Source organism: Bufo gargarizans, chromosome 1 (assembly GCF_014858855.1).
Source record: "Bufo gargarizans isolate SCDJY-AF-19 chromosome 1, ASM1485885v1, whole genome shotgun sequence".
In the NCBI taxonomy this organism is placed as follows: Eukaryota; Metazoa; Chordata; class Amphibia; order Anura; family Bufonidae; genus Bufo; species Bufo gargarizans.
This window is the reverse complement of record NC_058080.1, coordinates 244,650,681-244,674,709: the sequence shown is the minus strand read 5'-3', so window position 1 is coordinate 244,674,709 and position 24,029 is coordinate 244,650,681. Positions and strand designations below refer to the sequence as shown.

General features: G+C 40.8%; 1 protein-coding gene across 2 annotated transcripts in view; it reads right to left on the bottom strand.

The window, feature by feature from the left end:
• Nucleotides 1–1,861: 1,861 nt before the first annotated feature.
• The window catches only part of LOC122924622 (alcohol dehydrogenase 1-like), a 75,262-nt gene continuing 53,094 nt past the window's right edge, over nucleotides 1,862–24,029 (bottom strand). For both annotated transcript variants that reach the window (XM_044275912.1, XM_044275903.1), the window contains 2 exons: nucleotides 3,643–3,781; nucleotides 1,862–3,062 (listed from right to left, as the gene is read on the bottom strand). In XM_044275912.1, coding sequence (XP_044131847.1) covers nucleotides 2,963–3,062; nucleotides 3,643–3,781 — 239 coding nt within the window. In that variant the 3' untranslated portion in view covers nucleotides 1,862–2,962. The remainder of the gene's footprint in view (nucleotides 3,063–3,642; nucleotides 3,782–24,029) is intronic.

Here is a 24,029-nt window from a genome sequence, read left to right as displayed (position 1 = left end):
TTTTTGTTTTGTTTTTTTACTTTCATTCAAATTTTAACTCCAGCCAGCTGCACCTGAAAAATCATATTTACCTGCTCCTTGCTGCTCCATTCCAGCTTCCTGGCTCCTTTCCCTTGTCTTTCGGTGTCTGTCTGTAGCTTTTGGATGGTGAGGTCATGTGAGCTGTTATAGACAGTGATTGATCTCATCAGTGAAGTGCCCCTGAGACATGACCCAGCAGTGACATGCTGCTTGTACAGATGCATCCCTGTGGCCAGTCATTGGCTGCAGTGGCATATGTAAGCCATCTGTATCTGGAAGTTGACAGACAGTGACTGGAAGAGCAGTGAAGGGAGCCAAGGGGTCGAAATGGAAGAGCAGGTAGCATATGAGTATAGTTTATTCCACAGGTACAGCAGATGAGGGTAAAATAAGGAAAAAAAATACTAATGTGTATCAAAATAAAATGATATATTCAATATAAAATATACACCCATTAAATTCTGTAGCATTAGACCTTTCAGTTATATAACAAAAAATTAATAAAAGTTTCTTGTATCTATGTTGTATCTTGCAAGAAGACGATATTAGGGATTTCTTTGATAACGATCAGGATTTGGCTCTTCATAGAGACAGCACTGTACGGATACTAAAGAGAAAATGCATTAGGCTACTTTCACACTAGCGTTCGGGCGGATCCGTTCAGAACGGATCCGTCTGCATTATTTTAGCAAAAAAAAGCTAAGTGTGGAAATAGCCTGGGACGGATCCGTCCAGACTTTCAATGTAAAGTCAATGGGGGACGGATCCGCTTGAAGATTGAGCCACATTGTGGCATCTTCAAACTGATCCGTCCCCATTGACTTACATTGTAAGTCTGGACGGATCCGCACGCCTCCGCACGGCCAGGCGGACACCCGAACGCTGCAAGCAGCGTTCAGCTGTCCGCCTGTCCGTGCGGAGGCGAGCGGAGCGGAGGCTGAACGCCACCAGACTGATGCAGTCTGAGCGGATCCGCCTCCATTCAGACTGCATCAGGGCTGGACGGCTGCGTTCGGGTCCGCTCGTGAGCTCCTTCAAACGGAGCTCACGAACGGAATACCGAACGCTAGTGTGAAAGCAGCCTTAGTTACTTACTTCTACGGTACATACATTATCAAACTATCTATATCCATTATTTGTTATTAAATCTTTATAGCGGTCAGCTTAAAAACAATATTAAGACATTAATCTGTGAAGTATTTTCGACCTGTTCAGGGGAAATAAGAAAAAATATTATTTTAAGAATATGGTAATAAAATATTTTAAGCTTTGAAGGCTATGTGCACTTTCGGGGCAATTTTCTTATGCTTGCATTTTACTCCTTTTGGGCTAAAAATATATTTATTTTGAATCGGTCTTTATTAAAAATATTCAGCTGTTCTGTCACAAGGAGTTTGTCTAGCTGTGTGAATCGTACTTTCACTTTCACTTTGTGCGGGTCATCTAATAAACCTTAAGGCCCCTTTCACGCGAGCGTGACGGATTAGGTCCGGATGCGTTCAGGGTGCATTCAGTGAAACTCGCACTATTTTGCAAGCAAGTTCAGTCAGTTTTGTCTGCGATTGCGATCAGTTGTTCAGTTTTTTCCACGCGGGTGCAATGCGTTTTGATGCGTTTTTCACGCGCGTGATAAAAAACTGAAGGTTTACAAACAACATCTCCTAGCAACCATCAGTGAAAAACGCATCGCACCCGCACTTGCTTGCGGATGCAATGCGTTTTTCACGCAGCCCCATTCACTTCTATGGGGCCAGGGCTGCGTGAAAAACGCAGAATATAGAACATGCTGCGATTTTCACGCAACGCAGAACACAATTAATTTAATTTAATGGGTCAGGATTCAGTGCAGGTGCAATGCGTTCACGTCACGCATTGCACTCGCGCGGGAAAACTCGCTCGTGTGAAAGGGACCTAACTCTAAATCACTAAAAGGTTAGAAGCACTTATTTAAGCCACATTCTTATCAGTAAGACAATAAATGAGCTCTAATGAGTGTTTACAAGATCAGAGATAAATTACAGTCAGCTGAGCTGCGTGATGGAACAGAGCGAAAACAGTCAGCAGGCTACTACAGGATCTCAAAGCTGTACAGAGAAAAGTGTTCCAAAGTTTTAATAAGGACCAATAGAAAAAAAAAGTATTTTAGCTCAAAATGATTATAACACAATAATAAAAAGAAATTCCCATAGCTTTAACTTTTTATATTTTTAATAATTAATAGTGTTGAGTGAAGCAAAATTTCCAAAGTGGAATACAGTCAGAATTTTAGGAAAAATTTGATTCTAAAAAGTCCCATTGATTGATTTATTGATTGATAGGCATGAATGGGGTTTTAACACAGCGATTCGTAAGAAATCAAATTTCTTATTAAACTTTGCCGAATCTGCCGAATTGAATGTTTCTAAACTTTGCCCATCTCTAATAATTATTACTAACAAAAAAAGACAGCAATTATTTTTTGCCTATAATGCAGTATACTGTAGGCTATAAAGATTAATGTAGAGCCTGTTGTACATGCTTTTTGTATACGTGTTTAATTTGATGTGCCATTTATGATTTGTCTGCCATATAGTTCCCCTTATGGTACCTACATTTCCGATTATGCCTTTAGGTTCGCAGAGACCGAGGGTTACTTACATCACACTGCTTTTATTCTGGTGTTATCTAAGATTGCAATGTCAGTGGAGTGACGTTGCAATTCTTGACCTGGCATGACCACAACAATCGCAAGAATGCAATTTTCTTTGATTTTTAAATGAAAGTTGTACACAATTTTGCCTTCATAGACCTCAGTGCTAATCATGCGCAGCTGCTACTTTCTTGTGACCTGTTTGTGAATTGGCAGGTTTTACAGCCAAATCGCAGCTCAGAAAAAGTCACTTGACAGGATGTTTTAGAGACAAGCCCCCAAATTTTTATTTGTCTTGTATGAGATTTGCTGTCACTGAGTAGCCCTAGCCTTCTTCACACTGCATGGCCTTTGTGCTATTGATAGGCTAAGCCTTTTTAAAGGGAGTTTCCAGTCCCCCAATATCGATGACCTATCAAGACAAAACATCAATAGCAGATTAGTGTATATGGAGCCTACTGCTTCCAGCTCTCTCCACTGTTTAGTTACTGGCACTTGCTGAAAATAGCTGATTGATAGTGGTACGGGTATCGGAGCCTCACCAAATTAATAGTTATGACTTATGTTGAGGATAGTTCATCAATATTTAAAGACTTGAAAATCTATATAAGCGCTTACAAGCTGGAGTCAGGGAAGAACAGTATGAAGTAGCATCTCACTGAAATAGACATACAGTAGCAAACATCTTCACAGGAAGTAAGCTAGACAGAGAGATTGACCCCCTGTCTACACAGGAAAGAAAACTCAGGACTGGTGGTCATACTGCAACATATGCCGATAATGAACAGGGTCAAAATGTATAGAAAAAATTCAGCTGGGATGAGGCAAGTTATACCCTGCTAGAATATTGATGATGAGTTAGCTGGAGATCTTCTTTAAGACAACATTTGCCATCTGTAACCTGTTTTTTACTTGTTACAGACTAGGCACATATTGGGAGGGGGGAATAAATATATGTTTACATAATTTCTAATTTAAGACATAAAGCATACCTCTCTCCTTTATGCAGAAGTTCAAATCCTTCACTGATCTTCAGAAATGGTAATCTGTGTGTTATCAGCCCATCAAAGTTAAATTTCTTATTCATATAATCAGACACAAGTTTTGGTACATCATCTTTACCCTTCCATCCTGCCCCAAATAACAGAAGTTATTATTAAGTATAATATTATTACTATTAGATTTCTGTTTTAAAGTAGTATTAATATGAGAAAGAGATTATAGTAATTAACAGGTAGTCAAAAAAATCTGGTCCATATAAAAAGTTATATTAAACTAATCACATTCATTATATCACTGGCTCACCGCTCATCTACTATACTTTCCATGTGCACAGAAAGTCCTGAAGAGGTGGGGTCACAGCAGGGTTGCCAACCGTCCAGAAATTACTGGACAGTCCATAAAATAGGCAACTTTTTTCCTGTGTCGATGAAAAAAAATAGATGTGTCTATGATTATTATTTTTTTGTCTGGTGGTATTTGACTAGATTATTTAGGTGGTAATTATCTTCATTTAACAGCTCACTGTAAATGCTGGTAATGAGTTTGTGTCAGTATATTGAGCTATAGACATATATTACTTAGAATCTTTATCATTCATTATAGTTTTCCTATTGGTCCGTAAAAAATGTTGGTCGTCCATGATTTTGTGATAAGTTGTCCAGAAAAAAAGAAAAAGACTGGTTGGTAACCCTGGGTCACAGTAAATCTAGAAATTCCAGAGGTTTAATGGAAATAGCTAAGATTAAAGCTATTTTTTAGCTTATTAAAAATGTCAATAGTTATTCCTCTATAGCTTTCACTTTTAGGGCATCGGCAGACAATTGCTTTCTGCTTCACAGAGAATCTGTCAGACAGCTGGTCTATCAACTCACTCATTTTAATAAAGAACAATTAAAAAATTTTTTTAGCCCAAAATGAATAGAATGCAGTAATTAACAAAATTGCTGCCAAAGGTGTCCATAACCTTTAAAGGTTTTTGGGAGGATTTTTTTGTCCTATGGATACAGTAGGTCATCAGTATCTGATCATAGGGGGCTGACACCCGAGACTCTACTGATCAGCTGTTTGAGAAGGCACCGGCGGTCGCAATAGCACAGTGGCCTTCTCACAGCTTTGCCTAGGCCATATGATATCATATTCATCACATGGCCTAAGCGCAGCTCAGCCCCATTGAAATTAATGTTGAGCTGAGATACCAAGCACAGCTGCTATACAAGTCACCAGGATCAATTCAAAACACCTGTGACTACTTATCCCCCCGGACAGAATCACATGTAGAAATGTAAATAATTGAACACCGCCTACACAAGTGGCTTCTGGTCAATAATTTTAATAATACGTGGCTCAACGCGTTTTGAGGGTCTGAAGCCCTCTTCTTCAGGAGTGCTTGGCCAAGTTTCTAGGACCAGTCTGGAGTATGTTTTATCTTACTTATGTCAACCCAGCCCCCCGCTAATCTGTGTTTTTGTGGATAACTGCTAAGCATTGTTATATGACACATCTTTTCTGTCTACAGCTCTCAAAACCATGGCATGAACTCCTTTATACTCTACATCACTATCAGTCAGTTTCATTCCCCCTCTTGTAGCTGTAAATATAGTCCTCAGTAAATTTCCTAGTTAGTCTCCTTCACCCTCTGACAGCTGTAAATATAGTCCCCAGTAGTACTTCTTTGCTCTCAAAGCAGTCTTCTCAGCTTTGCTGTATACTGTTGAGTTAAAGTCTAGGCTCTGGTACAGTACTTTATTGACAAGCAGTAAAGATGCGCTTTGCATGGCCTGCTCCTCAGTAAACAGAAAACCTCTATGCCAAGAAAAGGAATGAGGATCTGGCAGTGGGGAGAGTGACTGAGCGTGTGTCCGCCAGCATCATTTTTTATGATCTGTACTAGAGATGAGCAAATCGAAGTTGACATAGTGGAATTCGATCCGAAATTCAGGAAAAATTTGATTCGCACCAAATCCGAATTTCCTCACGCTTCGTTGTAATGAATCACATTTTTTTCCTAAAATGGCTGCTGCACATGTGAGGACATGGAGCAATGAACTCTGGGAAGGCGGGATCACCCATAGTGACATGCATGCAGCCAATCAGCAGCCAGCCCTGTGATTTCACAGCCCTATAAATAGCCTCAGCCATCTTAGATTCTGCCATTTTCCAGTGTACTTATTGCAGGGAGAGAGGTCAGCAGGCGCCAGGGACAGTGCTAGAAAAAACTTAACTGTGCTAAAAAAACTATTTACAAGTTCAGGGAAAGATTATTCAAGGCGTAGGGAAAGGATAGGGAGGAATCATTCCACAGCATTAATGTTGAACAGGGTTCAGTAAGAGAGGTTACAGCCTGGGTCATAGGAGCAATCCTATTACACCTTGCTGCACTGATTGGGGATCCAAATTGCCATTGTACAGCTCTGTAATTCCAGCAAACCGTTATTATTGGGGTGTTAAAGCCATTTACAGGGTTTATTACAAAGAAATATTTCTACGTCTTATTTGCCCTTGTGCGATTCAGTTTTATGTTCTAAAGCCTTTTGTGGCGTGTATTAGTGGCAAAATAAAAATATATTTGCCGTTCAACTGTGCAGTTATATGTTCTTAAGCCGTTTGCTGCATTTATTGGTGGCAAAAGTAAAATATATTTGCTGTTCAGTGGTGCAGTTTTATGTTATAAAGCCTTTTTTTGGCATATATTAGTGGCAAAACTAAAATATATTTGCCATTCAGCAGTGCAGTTATATGTTCTAAAGTCTTTTGGGACATTGTGACATGTATCAGTGGGAAAATTAAAATATTTATTCCATTCAGCAGTGCATTTATATGTTCCAAAGCCTTTTGTGGCATGTATTAGTGGCAAAAAATATATATATTTGTCGTTCAGCGGTGCAGTTATAAGTTCTAAAGCCTTTTGTGGTGTGTATCAGTGGCAAAAGTAAAATATATTTGCCGTTCAGCAGTGCAGTTATATGTTCTAAAGCCTTTTGTGGCGTGTATTATTGGCAAAAGTAAAATATATTTGCCGTTCGGCGGTGCAGTTATATGTTCTAAAGCCTTTTGTGGCATGTATTAGTGGCAAAAGAAAAATATATTTGCCGTTCAGCGGTGCAGTTATATGTTCTAAAGCCTTTTGTGGCCTGCATTACTAGTGATAGACAAACATCGGCCGGGACGGTTCACAAACGTGATCAAATGTTCGCAAACAGCAAGTTTGTGGCGGGCACCATTTACTTTAACCCCTTAAGGACCAGGCTCATTTTCACCTTAAGGACCAGGCCATTTTTTGCAAAGCTGACCAGTGTCACTTTAAGTGCTGATAACTTTAAAACGCTTTTACTTATACAGGCCATTCTGAGATTGTTTTTTCGTCACATATTGTACTTCATGACACTGGTAAAATAAAGTCAAAAAAATTAATTTTTTTGCATAATAAAATACCTAATTTACCAAAAATTTGGAAAAATTAGCAAATTTCAAAGTTTCAGTTTCTCTACTTCTGTAATACATAGTAATACCCCCAAAAATTGTGATGACTTAACATTCCCCATATGTCTACTTCATGTTTGAATTATTTTGGGAATGATATTTTATTTTTTGGGGATGTTACAAGGCTTAGAAGTTTAGAAGCAAATCTTGAAATTTTTCAGAAATTTACAAAAACCCAATTTTTAGGGACCACTACAGCTCTGAAGTCACTTTGCAAGGCTTACATAATAGAATCCGCCCAAAAATGACCCCATTCTATAAACTACACCCCTCAAGGTATTCAAAACTGATTTTACAAACTTTGTTAACCCTTTAGGTGTTGCACAAGAGTTATTGGCAAATGGGGATGAAATTTGAGAATTTCATTTTTTTGCCTAATTTTCAATTTTAACCCATTTTTTCCACTAACAAAGCAAGGGTTAACAGCCAAACAAGACTGTATCTTTATTGCCCTGACTCTGCCGTTTACAGAAATACCCCATATGTGGCCGTAAACTACTGTACGGCCACACAGCGGGGCGTAGAGTGAAAGGTACGCTGTATGGTTTTTGGAAGCCAGATTTTGCTGGACAGTTTTTTTGACACCATGTCCCATTTGAAGCCCCCTGATGCACCCCCAGAGTAGAAACTCCATAAAAGTGACCCCATCTAAGAAACTACACCCCTCAAGGTATTCAAAACTGATTTTACAAACTTTGTTAACCCTTTAGGTGTTGCACAAGATTTAATGGAAAATAGAGATACAATTTCAAAATTTCACTTTTTTGGCAGATTTTCCATTTTAATATTTTTTTTCCAGTTACAAAGCAAGGGTTAACAGCCAAACAAAACTCATTATTTATGGCCCTGATTCTGTAGTTTACAGAAACACCTCATATGTGGCTGTAGACCGCTGTACGGGCACACGGCAGGGCGCAGAAGGAAAGGAATGCCATACGGTTTTTGGAAGGCAGATTTTGCTGGACTGGTTTTTTGACACCATGTCCCATTTGAAGCCCCCTGATGCACCCCTAGAGTAGAAACTCCATAAAAGTTACCCCATCTAAGAAACTACACCCCTCAAGGTATTCAAACTGATTTTACAAACTTTGTTAATCCTTTAGGTGTTGCACAAGATTTAATGGAAAATAGAGATACAATTTCAAAATTTCACTTTTTTGGCAGATTTTCCATTTTAATATTTTTTTTCCAGTTACAAAGCAAGGGTTAACAGCCAAACAAAACTCATTATTTATGGCCCTGATTCTGTAGTTTACAGAAACACCTCATATGTGGTTGTAGACCGCTGTACGGGCACACGGCAGGGAGCAGAAGGAAAGGAATGCCATACGGTTTTTGGAAGGCAGATTTTGCTGGACTGGTTTTTTTGACACCATGTCCCATTTGAAGCCCCCCTGATGCACCCCTAGAGTAGAAACTCCAAAAAAGTGACCCCATTTTAGAAAGTACGGAATAGGGTGGCAGTATTGTTGGTACTAGTTCAGGGTAGATATGATTTTTGGTTGCTCTATATTACACTTTTTGTGCGGCAAGGTAACAAGAAATAGCTTTTTTGGCACGTTTTTTTTTTGTTATTTACAACATTCATCTGACAGGTTAGATCACGTGGTAATTTTATAGAGCAGGGTGTCACGGACGCAGCGATACCTAATATGTATACAATTTTTTTTATTTATGTAAGTTTTATACAATAACTTCATTTTTAAAACCCCAAAATTGTTTAGTGTCTCCATAATCTGAGAGCCATAGTTTTTTCAGTTTTTGGGCGATTATCTTGAGTAGGGTCTAATTTTTTGTGGGATGAGATGACAGTTTGATTGGCACTATTTTGGGGTGCATATGACTTTTTGATCGCTTGCTATTACACTTTTTGTGACATAAGATGGCAAAAAATTGCTTTTTATGCACAATTTATTATTTTTATTTTTTATGGTGGTCACCTGAGGGGTTAGGTCATGTGATATTTATATAGAGCCGGTCGATACGGACGCGGCAATACCTAATATGTATACTTTATTTTTATTTATGTAGGTTTTACACAATGATTTTATTTTTGAAACAAAAAAAATGATGTTTTAGTGTTTCCATAGTCTAAGAGCCATAGTTTTTTCAGTTTTTGGGCGATTATCTTGCATAGGGTCTAATTTTTTGCGGGATGAGATGACGGTTTGATTGGTACTATTTTGGCGTACATGCGACTTTTTTGATCACTTTTATTACCTTTTTTGGGAAGTAAGGTGGGCAAAATTTCAATTTTCTCATAGTTTTTATTTTTTTATTTTTATGGCGTTCACTGTGCGGGGAAAGTAACATGACCGTTTTATAGATCAGGTCGTTACGGACGCGGCGATACCTAATATGTGTAGTTTATTTTATTTTTTTTAATTTTTATTCAGTGATAAAAAAATATTTTTTTTATATCTTAACTTTTTTCACTTATTATTATTTTTTTTTGACCCAGACCCACTTGGTTCTTGAAGATCCAGTGGGTCTGATGTCTGTAAAATACAGTACAGAACCTATATAGGTATCTGTACTGTATTTTACTTACACTGAACAAATCTATGCTTTCAGCATAGATCTGTTCAGCACCATGGACAGCAGGACGCCTGAGCAGGCGTCCTGTTGTCATGGGAACCTTCCCCGTCTGCTCAGTTATGGTCAGAACTGCGCAGACGGGGAAGGGTAAGGACGGGGCTCTGGGGGGGCTTCTGGGGGCTCTCTCCCTCTCCCATCGGGGGGCTGCAAAGGCACAGCAGCCCCCCGATCGGAGAGGGAGGGAGCTCCCTTTTACTGTTAACCTTTTCCATACAGCGGTCCGTACGGACCGCTGTATGGAAAGGGTTAAACGGCTGACATCGCATCAACGATGTCAGCCGTTTATACCAGGGTGCCAGCAATGTGCTGGCACCCTGGTATACCCACTGTACACCAACGATTATTCAATGGGAGGCGGGCGGGGGATCGCGATCCCGCCTGCCGCACCGCCCGCCTCCCGCAACGCCCCCACCGCCTGCGACACCCCCCCTGCACCACCCGCTGCCATCAAATCATGCAGGGGTGCAGGGGGGGGTGTACTATATTGATTTTAGACACTCTAAAGTTTCTGATCCCCGTGGTCAGGGACCGCGGGGATCAGAAACTGCAAAAAGCGCAGCAAACCGCAGGTCTGAATTGACCTGCGGTTTGCTGCGATCGCCGACACGGGGGGGGGTCACATGACCCCCCCTGGCGTTTTAACAGGATGCCGGCTGAATGATTTCAGCCGGCATCCTGTTCAAATTAACCCCTGCGGCGCCGGAATGCCGATTTTAAAGTCAGGACGTACCGGTACGTCCTTGGTCCTTAAGGACTCGGGAAATAGGGCGTACCGGTACGTCCTATGTCCTTAAGGGGTTAAAGCCAGGCGAACCTGGAATACCTTCAGGTCATATTTACATCCACCAAATCATTACTAGAAGTGCACAAATAGTCCCACAACATGGACAGTGAAATACCAGATGTAGTATTCGAATTAGCCATCTCCATTCATTATTTTTTTCAATGCAAACTATCAGCATTGTAATTTTTCGCCTATGCGCATGCGCAAAATATGTGCGACCTATTACAGCAACTGGCTTTCCACCAAACCGAAGTTGGATGCGATCAGAAAAGATGGTTGGCAACAATTTTTGCGACGTTGAGGAAGAATTTCTGATCACTGTAAGTAATTTGACATTAAAGCAGTGTATTTGATTACATTTCACATGCATGTTATAAGAATCATTGTATATGCAGTTCGAGTGTTTATAAAAAGCGCCATTGTAAAAATCCCTAATGATGCGATTTATTTTTTCGCGGTACACACAACTTCACATTTTATAAGATCTCATGAGATATTAGTGATTGATGCACTAAGTATTGTTGTGAGAACTTGCCACTCCAGTACAGGCCCCAAAAATTAGCCAATAGGCATTCACCTGACAGCAAAGAACTTTGTAGGATTCTGTGGCTGGAGGTACATTAGGCGGTCACAGGATAAAAATGTAACTGTCGGCCAGTGCAGGCCCCAAAGATTAGCCAATAGTCATTACCTGACAGCAAAGAACTTTGGATTCTGTGATTGGAGGTACATTAGGCGGTCACAGGATAAATATGTAACTGTCGGCCAGTACAGGCCCCAAAAATTCACTCTGTGTAGATGCGGTAATGCAGCAAAACCTCAGACAAATGCTGCACTACCTAAATGCACTATATAGAACGTATATTATTGGTATATAAAATGCCTGCTTCAATCAGTTTTTTTTTTTGGGGGGGGGGGGGGGCAACTGGTAAATCACACCAGTAGAAATTATTTCTTCAAATAGTGTTTGTCACTCTGTGATGTGGTAAAAAGCAGCAAAGCTGCAGACAAATGCTGCACTACCTAAATGCACTATATAGAACGTATATTATTGGTATATAACACCCCTGCTTCAATCAGTTTTTTTGGGGGGCAACTGGTAAATCACACCAGTAGAAATTATTTCTTCAAATAGTTTTTTTCACTGTGTAGATGCAGTAACGCAGCAAAACCGCAGGCAAATGCTGCACTACCTAAATGCACTATATAGAACATATATTATTGGTATATAACACCCCTGCTTCAATCTGTTTTTTTGGGGGGGCAACTGGTAAATAACATCAGTAGAAATTATTTCTTCAAATAGTAATTTTCACTCTGTGTAGATGCGGTAACGCAGCAAAATCGCAGACAAATACTGCACTAACTAAATGCACTATATAGAACGTATATTATTGGTATATAACACCCCTGCTTCAATCAGTTTTTTGGGGGGGCAACTGGTAAATCACATCAGTAGAAATTATTTCTTCAAATAGTGTTTTTCACTGTGTAGATGCTGTAATGCAGCAAAATCGCAGACAAATGCTGAACTACCTAAATGCACTATATAGAACGTATATTATTGATCTATATAATCCCTGCTTCATTCAGATTTTTTGGGGGGCAACTGGTAAATCACACCAGCAGAAATTATTTCTGCAAATAGTGTTTTTCACTGTGTAGATGCTGTAATGCAGCAAAATCGCAGACAAATGCTGAACTACCTAAATGCACTATATAGAACGTATATTATTTGTATATAACACCCCTGCTTCAATCAGTTTTTTGGGGGGGCAACTGGTTAATCACACCAGTAGAAATTATTTCTGTAGTACAAGAGTGTGGCGGCTCTCTATAACTCAAAAAGATGGAATAAGGTGCTCAATCCAGACAAAGCGTACCCAACGCTTGTAGTGGGGAAAAGTGAGTAGAAATAGAGGGATGGCACTCAAAACATTTGTGTTGAATGGATGAATAAATTTATTAAGGGATGGCTCGGTGTGCCTGGTCGAGTAAAAGCTGGGTAAAAACTAAGTACAATATCATAAAACAAATATCATAAAACAAATCACTGATAAATATGAGTATCAAATGTAAAAAAACAGTTGGTATTATCAGTGTATAGTTGACATCTTGGTGGTAAAATGGTATATTGAATGTTAATTTGATAAAATCCTGTTGGGAAAAGGAAGCAGGTTTTATAGGCCTGTTGGAAAAAAATGTGTTGAAAGAAAATCCAGTATCATGTTATAATGTCCAGTAGGAAAAAATGAACAATGTCCTGATATATCATATAATCAATGTCAGTTTGTATACAATCCTGCTGCAAAAACGACGTCTTGTAGATTTTTAAGGAGTAATATGTGGGGTAAATATCTCCCTAAGACAGGAATAATCGTATTCAATAGAGTATGGATAATTCCTCACAGATCCAACATCAATGGGCTGTGTAATAAACCGACTGCTGCTATGTAAGCAGGTACATTACCCTCCTGGTGGGATGGTGAACGGCTCTTGCCTGCAGGACGGCGTCCACGTGCAATGTTTCCGCCCGCTGTGTGCTCCGGCCGTTTGTTACTGCTGCTGTCGTCACTTCCGGTGACGTCACACGCGCCTGAGAGAGATTTCCCGCTCGATTCCGTATCGGCTCACCACGTGGAGGCTTGTGGCGGGAAAAGACGCTGCAGTTCTACAGGAGGGAAGAAAATAGCTCCGGAGCTTCTGTTTAGTTGTAGGATCCTTTTGTTTGGTGCTAGCTACTTTGAATAGGCTGACTCAATGCCCCATACGTGTTTCGGAGCTTGCTGCTCCTTCTTCAGTGGGAATGAGTTGCCTATTACTTGTTGGGAATTTATATGGGTCTAATTAGATCCAATTAGTGGTTGTGGGAGTGGTCAAGAGTTTTTTTCTTGGTGTTTGGTAACTTGTGTCCTGGATCTTCAGAGGCAAAATTGGGATAGATAGCATATCTCAATGGATGTATATATTATATTGTTATGTCTGTCACATTGTTGTAATAGATATCTTAAAACAATGGGATGAAAATAAAAATACAATAAAAATATATAAAAAAAATATATATATAAAAAATATACCTATTAGTCTCAACCTAGAATGATGTGCATTAGACATGTGTAAATTAGGAATACATAGATTAGATAGATAGGTATAATAGATCGATATACATATGGTTTATATGATATATTGAATGGTCTGAGAATAGATGGGAATAGGGTATAATGCTATAGTGTTCTCCTCTCTGTAGTTATCAATTATGTGTCAAAAAGTGATGTATCAGTCTGATTGCGTCCTAGTATTTTCCAAATATGGTTTAGATTAGAGATGGAGTGATTGATAGTGGAGATGAAGAGGGGCCCACCTGGGAGGAGGGGTCGGAGTGCTGATAGACAGCCTGACTACGACCCCAATTCCCAAGGTGGGCACCCTACCACGGTCTAACAAGATGGATGTACTCCATTTCGTCTCTTTTATATGAAGCCAAAGATTTCCATCTCTGCATTGAGACCTCTTGGAATCATTGTATTAAATTCAAATATTTTCCTGGATTCGGACCTAGACATGGCGGCTATATGATTGCCGCCTCTCCATTGGCGTGGGATTCTCTCTATAGCTGTATAAGTGAGTGATGACGGATCGCAGTTGTGGTGTTCCTTATAATGTTTGGAGACTGAGTGAGCGACTGACTGAGTGTAACTCGTAGCCCTTTTTGATATTTGATATATGTTCGGATATCCTCGTTTTGAGTAGTCTCTTTGTGCGCCCTACATATTGTTTAAGACATGGGCATTGTAGGACGTATATTACATTATTGGAATGGCAGGAGAGGTGTTCACGGATCTCATGCTTGTATGGACTGTTAGTTGAATTGACTCATTTTTTTTGTTGAAAATTTGTGATTTTGCAGTTGTTGCATTCACCGCACCTGAAGAAACCCTGTAGTGATAGCCAACTCTGGTTGGGTTGAGTCTTATTTCTTTTGGTTGTTGGTGCTAGCCGTAAGCCAAGATTGGGGGCTGGTGATCAGTGGTTTATCTGGTAATAATTGGACTATGATTATATCGCTTAGAATGGGATGCCAGTGTTTGTGAATGCTCGTTTCAAGTTTTTTATAATGTGCATTGTATGGCAAGATTATTCGGGGGGCTTCTTTCTTTTTGACCATAGTAATAGTGGTTTCATTGCCATTGTCGAAAAACTTAGTTCTGTCCATTGATCTTACCTTCTCTAGAGATCTATCTATTACTGACATCGGGTAATCTTTTGCTAAAAATTGTTTCTTCAGGTTTTCTGCTTCTATTTCGAACTGACTGTCAAGTGTGTAATTTATTTTTAAACGTCTGAACTGGCTAGTCGGGATATTTAATAGCCAGCTAGGTAGGTGGCAGCTGGAGTGTAAAATAAAGTTATTTTTCATCACTGGCTTTTGATACGTACTGCATTGTAGTTTATTTTCTGTTGTTTTGATTAGTAGGTCAAGGAATTCCACTTGTGTTTGGCTTATATTGGCTGTGAGCATTATATTTCTATCATTTGTATTAATGTTCTCCAAAAATATGTCCAGTTTCTCCCTTGTGTCGCTCCAAATAAAGATAATATCATCTATGTATCTCCGCCATAGTACCAGGCTCGTCCCCAGTAGTGGGGTGATGAAATTGTGTTCCCACTGAGCCATGAATATGTTGGCATAACTGGGGGCGAACCTGGTACCCATGTTGCTCAGGTTAACGGTAATATTAGTTGGGTTGTCTAGGTCCTGTGATATCTGTTCTCTCTTCTTGTGTCTACTCCTTCTTGTCCTATGTGATACCGTGTCCTGGGTGGATTTTCTCTTTGTGGGTCTGTCGTTGTCTGGTGGTTCGTGTAGTGGTGTTGGTGATAGGGGGTGCTCATTGGTGTCTCTTCTCGGTGTTTCCTAAAGTGTTGGGGGGTGTTCCGTGAGAACATGGACCCCGACACACAAATACAACTTAAGACACAGAAACGAAACACACAAAGACAACCCACCCAGACCACACCGAGAAAGGACACAGAGGAACACCCCCCAACACTTCAGGGAACACCGAGAAGAGACACCAATGAACACCCCCTATCACCAACACCACTACACGAACCACCAGACAATGATAGACCCACAAAGAGAAAATCCACCCAGGACACGGGATCACATAGGACAAGAAGGAGTAGACACAAGAAAAAAGACAGAACAGATATCACAGGACCTAGACAACCCAACTAATATTATCGTTAACCTGAGCAACACGAGCCTAAATGAGACACAAAAGAAACGACTCAGTAAGGGACTGAAATTTTTTACCTACTACTAAAATGGATAAGTTCAATGCCTATGTAGGAATAGAGAAATTTGTGAGGAAATTCTGCCTGAAAAAATATTTCATTAAGAACCCAATATCCAGAAATAATCCACGACCTTCCATCTATAACCATACAGATCTGAAAACTAAATTGACAAAATACCCAAAACAAGAAATGGGAGACAATATAGCCACATTCCGTAAATGTATAGAGTCTGATATTAGGAGAATGAACCTAAACAAGACACACTACAACATAACCAGAAGAGAGATACATGCAATCAAACAGATACAATCAACCTTAAATCTAGCCATACGACCAGCGGATAAAGGTGAAGCAATTGTCCTACAAAACACAGAGGACTACATGTCAGAATGTAGAAGACAATTATCAGACTCAAAAAACATATACCACCCTTAAAAAAGATCCCACTGAAGACTTTTTAGAGAATTAATGACTTTGTCACAAAATGGTAGAGAAAAAGGAATTCTGAATGAACAAGAATATACATTCATCACCAGCCCACAAAATAGAATTCCTGTATTTTACTGTTTACCAAAGATTCACAAAAATCGAACCCACCCACCAGGCAAACCAATTATTTCAGGAATTGGATCCCTCACTTCCAACCTTTCCCAGTACATAGACAGACTATTGCAGCCCACAGTCAAACTAATACCATCATACATAAAAGACACCACAGACATTGTAAAGACAATTAAACAGATAGAATACGAAAACCACTGGCTACTATGCATGATGTACGTTAACTCGCTTTACACCATCATTAATCACAACCATGGTACTGCTGCCCTGAGAGAACAATTAAACCATTACCAGACCCTACACACCGACCAAATAGATTTTTTAATAGATGGAGTTATTTTTATTATGACCCCCAACTATTTTATGTTCGACTCAACATTTTATCTGCAACAGCGCGGGACCGCCATGGGTACCAGGTTCGCCCCCAGTTATGCCAACATATTCATGGCTCAGTGGGAACACGATTTCATCACCCCACTACTGGGGATGAGCCTGGTACTATGGCGGAGATTCATAGATGATATTATCTTTATTTGGAGCGACACGAGGGAGAAACTGGACATATTTTTGGAGAACATTAATACAAATGATAGAAATATAATGCTCACAGCCAATATAAGCCAAACACAAGTGGAATTCCTTGACCTACTAATCAAAACAACAGAAAATAAACTACAATGCAGTACGTATCAAAAGCCAGTGATGAAAAATAACTTTATTTTACACTCCAGCTGCCACCTACCTAGCTGGCTATTAAATATCCCGACTAGCCAGTTCAGACGTTTAAAAATAAATTACACACTTGACAGTCAGTTCGAAATAGAAGCAGAAAACCTGAAGAAACAATTTTTAGCAAAAGATTACCCGATGTCAGTAATAGATAGATCTCTAGAGAAGGTAAGATCAATGGACAGAACTAAGTTTTTCGACAATGGCAATGAAACCACTATTACTATGGTCAAAAAGAAAGAAGCCCCCTGAATAATCTTGCCATACAATGCACATTATAAAAAACTTGAAACGAGCATTCACAAACACTGGCATCCCATTCTAAGCGATATAATCATAGGCCAATTATTACCAGATAAACCACTGATCACCAGCCCCCAATCTTGGCTTACGGCTAGCACCAACAACCAAAAGAAATAAGACTCAACCCAACCAGAGTTGGCTATCACTACAGGGTTTCTTCAGGTGCGGTGAATGCAACAACTGCAAAATCACAAATTTTCAACAACAAAAAACGAGTCAATTCAACTAACAGTCCATACAAGCATGAGATCCGTGAACACCTCTCCTGCCATTCCAATAATGTAATATACGTCCTACAATGCCCATGTCTTAAACAATATGTAGGGCGCACAGAGACTACTCAAAACGAGGATATCCGAACATATATCAAATATCAAAAAGGGCTATGAGTTACACTCAGTCTCCAAACATTATAAGGAACACGACAACTGCGATCCGTCATCACTCACTTATACAGCTATAGAGAGAATCCCACGCCAATGGAAAGGCGGCAATCATATAGCCGCCATGTCTAGGTCCGAATCCAGGAAAATATTTGAATTTAATACAATGATTCCAAGAGGTCTCAATGCAGAGATGGAAATCTTTGGCTTCCTATAAAAGAGACGAAATGGAGTTCATCCATCTTGTTAGACCGTGGTGGGGTGCCCACCTTGGGAATTTGGGTCGTAGTCAGGCTGTCTATCAGCACTCCGACCCCTCCTCCCAGGTGGGCCCCTCTCCATCTCCACTATGTCACGGCTGAGGATGGGGGAAACCCTCAGCCGTGAGATGCCAGGTGTTATAGTGGCTACTCGGCCATGAGGCCACAGGATAGGGAGCAGGTCACCTCCTATAGCATCCCTACCCTGACCCTAACTCCTAACCTGCATGGGCCGACCTTTAGGGTAGGAGGGCCCATGCGCAGGAACCTCGGAGCCCTATCTTACCCTCCGCAGATCCCTGAGCTAGGAGCTGGGTAAGGCAACCTACTCCTCCTTGACACGGAGGAGCAGGAGCCTCAATGGCCAAGCTGTTGGGAAAAGGGGGACAGAAACAGCAACACGGAAATGGCTGGCGAACAGAAGTTCACCAACCTGCCACAGCCCTGCTGACTGGATCCCTAAACAGACAAGGATCCAGAACCGTATGCTGCACAAACACATATGAAAGTCCCAACAGACAACATCCACCAACAACACACAGATGACATACAGATAGCAACAAAACATATTACCATCACATAGAACTAGCATACATAAAATCTTAACTTAAATCTTATGACCCCAGTGGTGGCTCTCACAGGCAGATGGAAAAACACAGGAGGCTGCTCCAGCTAGCAAGGCTGCAGCAACCTACTGAGCCCTGCCACAGAGAGAGGTTATATAGGCCCAAGTGGCCACACCCAACGGAAGGACACACCCAGTGACATCACACACACACACACACTGGGAAGGGAGTTAACCCTACAAACACCACAGAAGGGAAACTCCAAACATACAGGGGAAGTGACCAAACAAAGATCACCCTGTGGCTGTTGCCGCTGACAACGACATGGGTGGCAGCCGTCCTGGGAGACAGCCCGAAGGCCGAGACACTGCCACCACATGTACATAAAACCAAACGTTGCCACGGGCAGCCACAGTGAAAGGACGATGTCCGTGCGCACCAAACAAACTACAGTGCACAACAGACATACAAACAAAGTGCATACACACACAACTCCCCGGGAACCGCACACAAGGCTGTTGTCCGCGGCAACCGCACTGAGGCCTACTACATAATGCCTCAGCTGCGGTTGACACAACAACCACAACCGCGGGCAACTGTATGCGGCTCCCAAGGAGTCACGACCATAACCGTGGCCGTGACACACTATCAATCACTCCATCTCTAATCTAAACCATATTTGGAAAATACTAGGACGCAATCAGACTGATACATCACTTTTTGACACATAATTGATAACTACAGAGAGGAGAACACTATAGCATTATACCCTATTCCCATCTATTCTCAGACCATTCAATATATCATATAAACCATATGTATATCGATCTATTATACCTATCTATCTAATCTATGTATTCCTAATTTACACATGTCTAATGCACATCATTCTAGGTTGAGACTAATAGGTATATATATTATTATTATTTTTTTTATACAGTACAGGCCAAAAGTTTGGACACACCTTCTCATTCAAAGAGTTTTCTTTATTTTCATGACTATGAAAATTGTAGATTCACACTGAAGGCATCAAAACTATGAATTAACACATGTGGAATTATATACATAACAAAAAAGTGTGAAACAACTGAAAATATGTCATATTCTAGGTTCTTCAAAGTAGCCACCTTTTGCTTTGATTACTGCTTTGCACACTCTTGGCATTCTCTCAATGAGCTTCAAGAGGTAGTCATCTGAAATGTTTTTTCACTTCACAGGTGTGCCCTGTCAGGTTTAATAAGTGGGATTTCTTGCCTTATAAATGGGATAGGGACCATCAGTTGTGTTGTGGAGAAGTCAGGTGGATACACAGCTGATAGTCCTACTGAATAGACTGTTAGAATTTGTATTATGGCAAGAAAAAAGCAGCTAAGTAAAGAAAAATGAGTGGCCATCATTACTTTAAGAAATTAAGGACAGTCAGTCCGAAAAATTGGGAAAACTTTGAAAGTGTCCCCAAGTGCAGTCACAAAAACCATCAAGCGCTACAAAGAAACTGGCTCACATGTGGACCGCCCCAGGAAAGGAAGACCAAGAGTCACCTCTGCTGCGGAGGATAAGTTAATCTGAGTCACCAGCCTCAGAAATCACAGGTTAACAGCAGCTCAGATTAGAGACCAGGTCAATGCCACACAGAGTTCTAGCAGCAGACACATCTCTAGAACAACTGTTAAGAGGAGACTGTGTGAATCAGGCCTTCATGGTAGAATATCTGCTAGGAAACCACTGCTAAGGACAGGCAACAAGCAGAAGAGACTTGTTTGGGCTAAAGAACACAAGGAATGGACATTAGACCAGTGGAAATCTGTGCTTTGGTCTGATGAGTCCAAATTTGAGATCTTTGGTTCCAACCACTGTGTCTTTGTGTGATGCAGAAAAGGTGAACAGGTGGACTCTACATGCCTGGTTCCCACCGTGAAGCATGGAGGAGGAGGTGTGGTGGTGATTTGCTGGTGACACTGTTGGGTATTTATTCAAAATTGAAGGCATACTGAACCAGCATGACTACCACAGCATCTTGCAGCAGCATGCTATTCCATCCGGTTTGCGTTTAGTTGGACCATCATTTATTTTTCAACAGGACAATGACCCCAAACACACCTCCAGGCTGTGTAAAGGCTATTTGACCATGAAGGAGAGTGATGGGGTGCTGCGCCAGATGACCTGGCCTCCACAGTCACCTGACCGGAACCCAATCGAGATGGTTTGGGGTGAGCTGGACCGCAGAGTGAAGGCAAAAGGGCCAACAAGTGCTAAGCATCTCTGGGAACTCCTTTAAGACTGTTGGAAGACCATTTCAGGTGACTACCTCTTGAAGCTCATCAAGGGAATGCCAAGGTGGCCACTGTGAAGAACCTAGAATATGACATATTTTCAGTTGTTTCACACTTTTTTGTTATGCATATAATTCCACATGTGTTAATTCATAGTTTTGATGCCTTCAGTGTGAATATACAATTTTCATAGTCATGAAAATAAAGAAAACTCTTTGAATGAGAAGGCGTGTCCAAACTTTTGGTCTGCACTGTATATATATATATTTTTTATATATATTTTTATATATTTTTATTGTATTTTTATTTTCAACCCATTGTTTTAAGATATCTATTACAACAATGTGACAGACATAACAATATAATATATACATCTATTGAGATATGTTATCTATCCCAATTTTGCCTCTGAATATCCATGACACAATTTACCAAACACCAAGAAAAAAACTCTTGACCACAAGCCTCCACGTGGCAAGCCGATACGGAATCGAGCGGGAAACCTCTCTCAGACGTATGTGACGTCACCGGAAGTGACGACAGCAGCAGTAACCAACGGCCGGAGCACATAGCGGGCGGGAACATCGCACGTGGAAGCCGTCCTGCAGGCAAGAGCCGTTCACCATCCCACCAGGAGGGTAATGTACCTGCTTACATAGCAGCAGTCGGTTTATTACACAGCCCATTGATGTTGGATCTGTGAGGAATTATCCATACTCAATTGAATACGATTATTCCTGTCTTAAGGAGATATTTACCCCACATATTACTCCTTAAAAATCTACAAAGACGTCTTTTTTGCAGTAGGATTGTATACAAACTGACATTGATTATATGATATATCAGGACATTGTTCATTTTTTCCTACTGGACATTATAACATGATACTGGATTTCCTTTCAACACGTTTTTTTCCAACAGGCCTATAAAACCTGCTTCCTTTTCCCAACAGGATTTTATCAAATTAACATTCAATATACCATTTTACCACCAAGATGTCAACTATACACTGATAATACCAACAGTTTTTTTACATTTGATACTCATATTTATCAGTGATTTGTTTTATGATATTGTACTTAGTTTTTACCCAGCTTTTACTTGACCAGGCACACCAAGCCATCCCTTAATAAATGTATTAACCCATACAACACAAATGTTTTGAGTGCTATCCCTCTATTTCTACTCAGAAATTATTTCTGCAAATAGTGTTTTTCACTCTGTGTAGATGCTGTAATGCAGCAAAATCGCAGACAAATAATGCACTACCTAAATGCACTATATAGAACGTATATTATTGGTATATAACACCCCTGCTTCGATCATTTTTTTGGGGGGGGGGCAACTGGTAAATCACATCAGTAGAAATTATTTCTGCAAATAGTGTTTTTCACTCTGTGTAGATGCGGTAATGCAGCAAAATCGCAGACAAATACTGCACTAACTAAATGCACTATATAGAATGTATAGTATTGGTATATAACACTTTAATCAGTTTTTTTGGGGGGCAACTGGTAAATCACACAAGTCGAAATTATTTGTACCAATAGTGTTTGGCACTCTGTGTGGCTGCAGTATCACAACAGAACTGCACACAACTGCTGCACTATACAATTGCACTATAATATGCTTTCTATGTTAGAAAGTATATTAGAAGTATATTACACCCCAGTATATCACACCTATCAATAGCACACCTATACCAGTCCTTAAAAGGACTTTTGTGGCCCTATTATCTAGCAATTTGTGTCCCTAACAGTCTGTCCCTGCTCCACACAGCAACCTTTCCCTACACTCACAAAAGACTAAATGTAAAATGGCGGCCAGATCGGGTCTATTTATAAGGTAGGGGGTAAGTCCATGGGCTGAAACTTTTCAATTAGCTGTCCTATACCACCTGATGGATGTGTCATGGGTCAAAGTTCTTCACAATGTAAAAGAATATGGCTGGCGTGAATATCTCCATATGTTCGCATGTTCGGCGAATCGCGAACGCGCAAAGTTCGCCGCAAACCGCAAGGCCATCTCTATATATTACTGGCAAAAGTAAAATATATTTGCCGTTCAGCGGTGCAGTTATATGTTCTAAAGCCTTTTGTGGCATGTATTAGTGGCAAAAGAAAAATATATTTGCCGTTTAGTGGGGTAGTTATATGTTCTAAAGCCTTTTGTGGCGTGTATTACTGGCAAAAGTCAAATATATTTGCCATTTGGCAGTGCAGTTATATGTTCTAAAGCCAACTGCGACAAAAAAAAAAATCGGAGACCATGGTGACCGACAACGGTAAGAACACGGTGTCGGCGCTGCGTTAAGGAGGGCTGAATCATGCGCCCTGCATGACACACGTGTTCAATCTGGTTGTCAAGCGTTTTCTGAAGTCTTCCACCCATCTGCAAGACATCCTAAAAATGGCCAGGAAACTTTGCATGCACTTCAGCCACTCGTACACCGCAAAGCACACCCTCCTTGAGCTGCAGCGGCAGAACGGCATCCCCCAACATAGGCCGATATGCGACGTTTCCACCTGTTGGAATTCCACCCTCCATATGTTGGACCGACTGTACAAATAGAGAAAGGCCATAAACAATTTCCTGATGATCCAAGCGGACAGGAGTACTCCCCTGTGTAACTTCAATGTCAGCCAGTAGCAGCTCATGCGTGACATCTGTCGTTTGCTCAGGCCCTTTGAGAAGGCCACATTATTTGTCGCCAGGACTATGTTACACTGCTTCATGTCCTGGAACAGATGCTGGTAAATATGGTTGGTCAGGGGACTGGAGACGTGGCGCCTAGATCTTACAGCCACATAAGCCCTGTAGAGGCTGAACTGGAGGAGGAGGACATTGGAGCGCAAGCAATGTGTAGCAAAATGGGTGTTTTTTTCTACACAGGTGACAGGAGAGGAGGAGCAGTTAGAGGAGCTACAGGACGATGAAGAATACGGGGCAGAGGACCCAGACACACAGTGGCAGTATGCAATGGAGATGGAGGCAGGGAGTCCCTCCGAGTCACTTGCACAAATGGCCCGATGCATGCTCACTTGCTTGCGTAGTGACAGCAGATTTGTCACCGTTCGGCAGAGGAATGACTTCTGGCTCTCCACATTGTTGTACCCTTGCTACCGGTCCAAAATGGGGG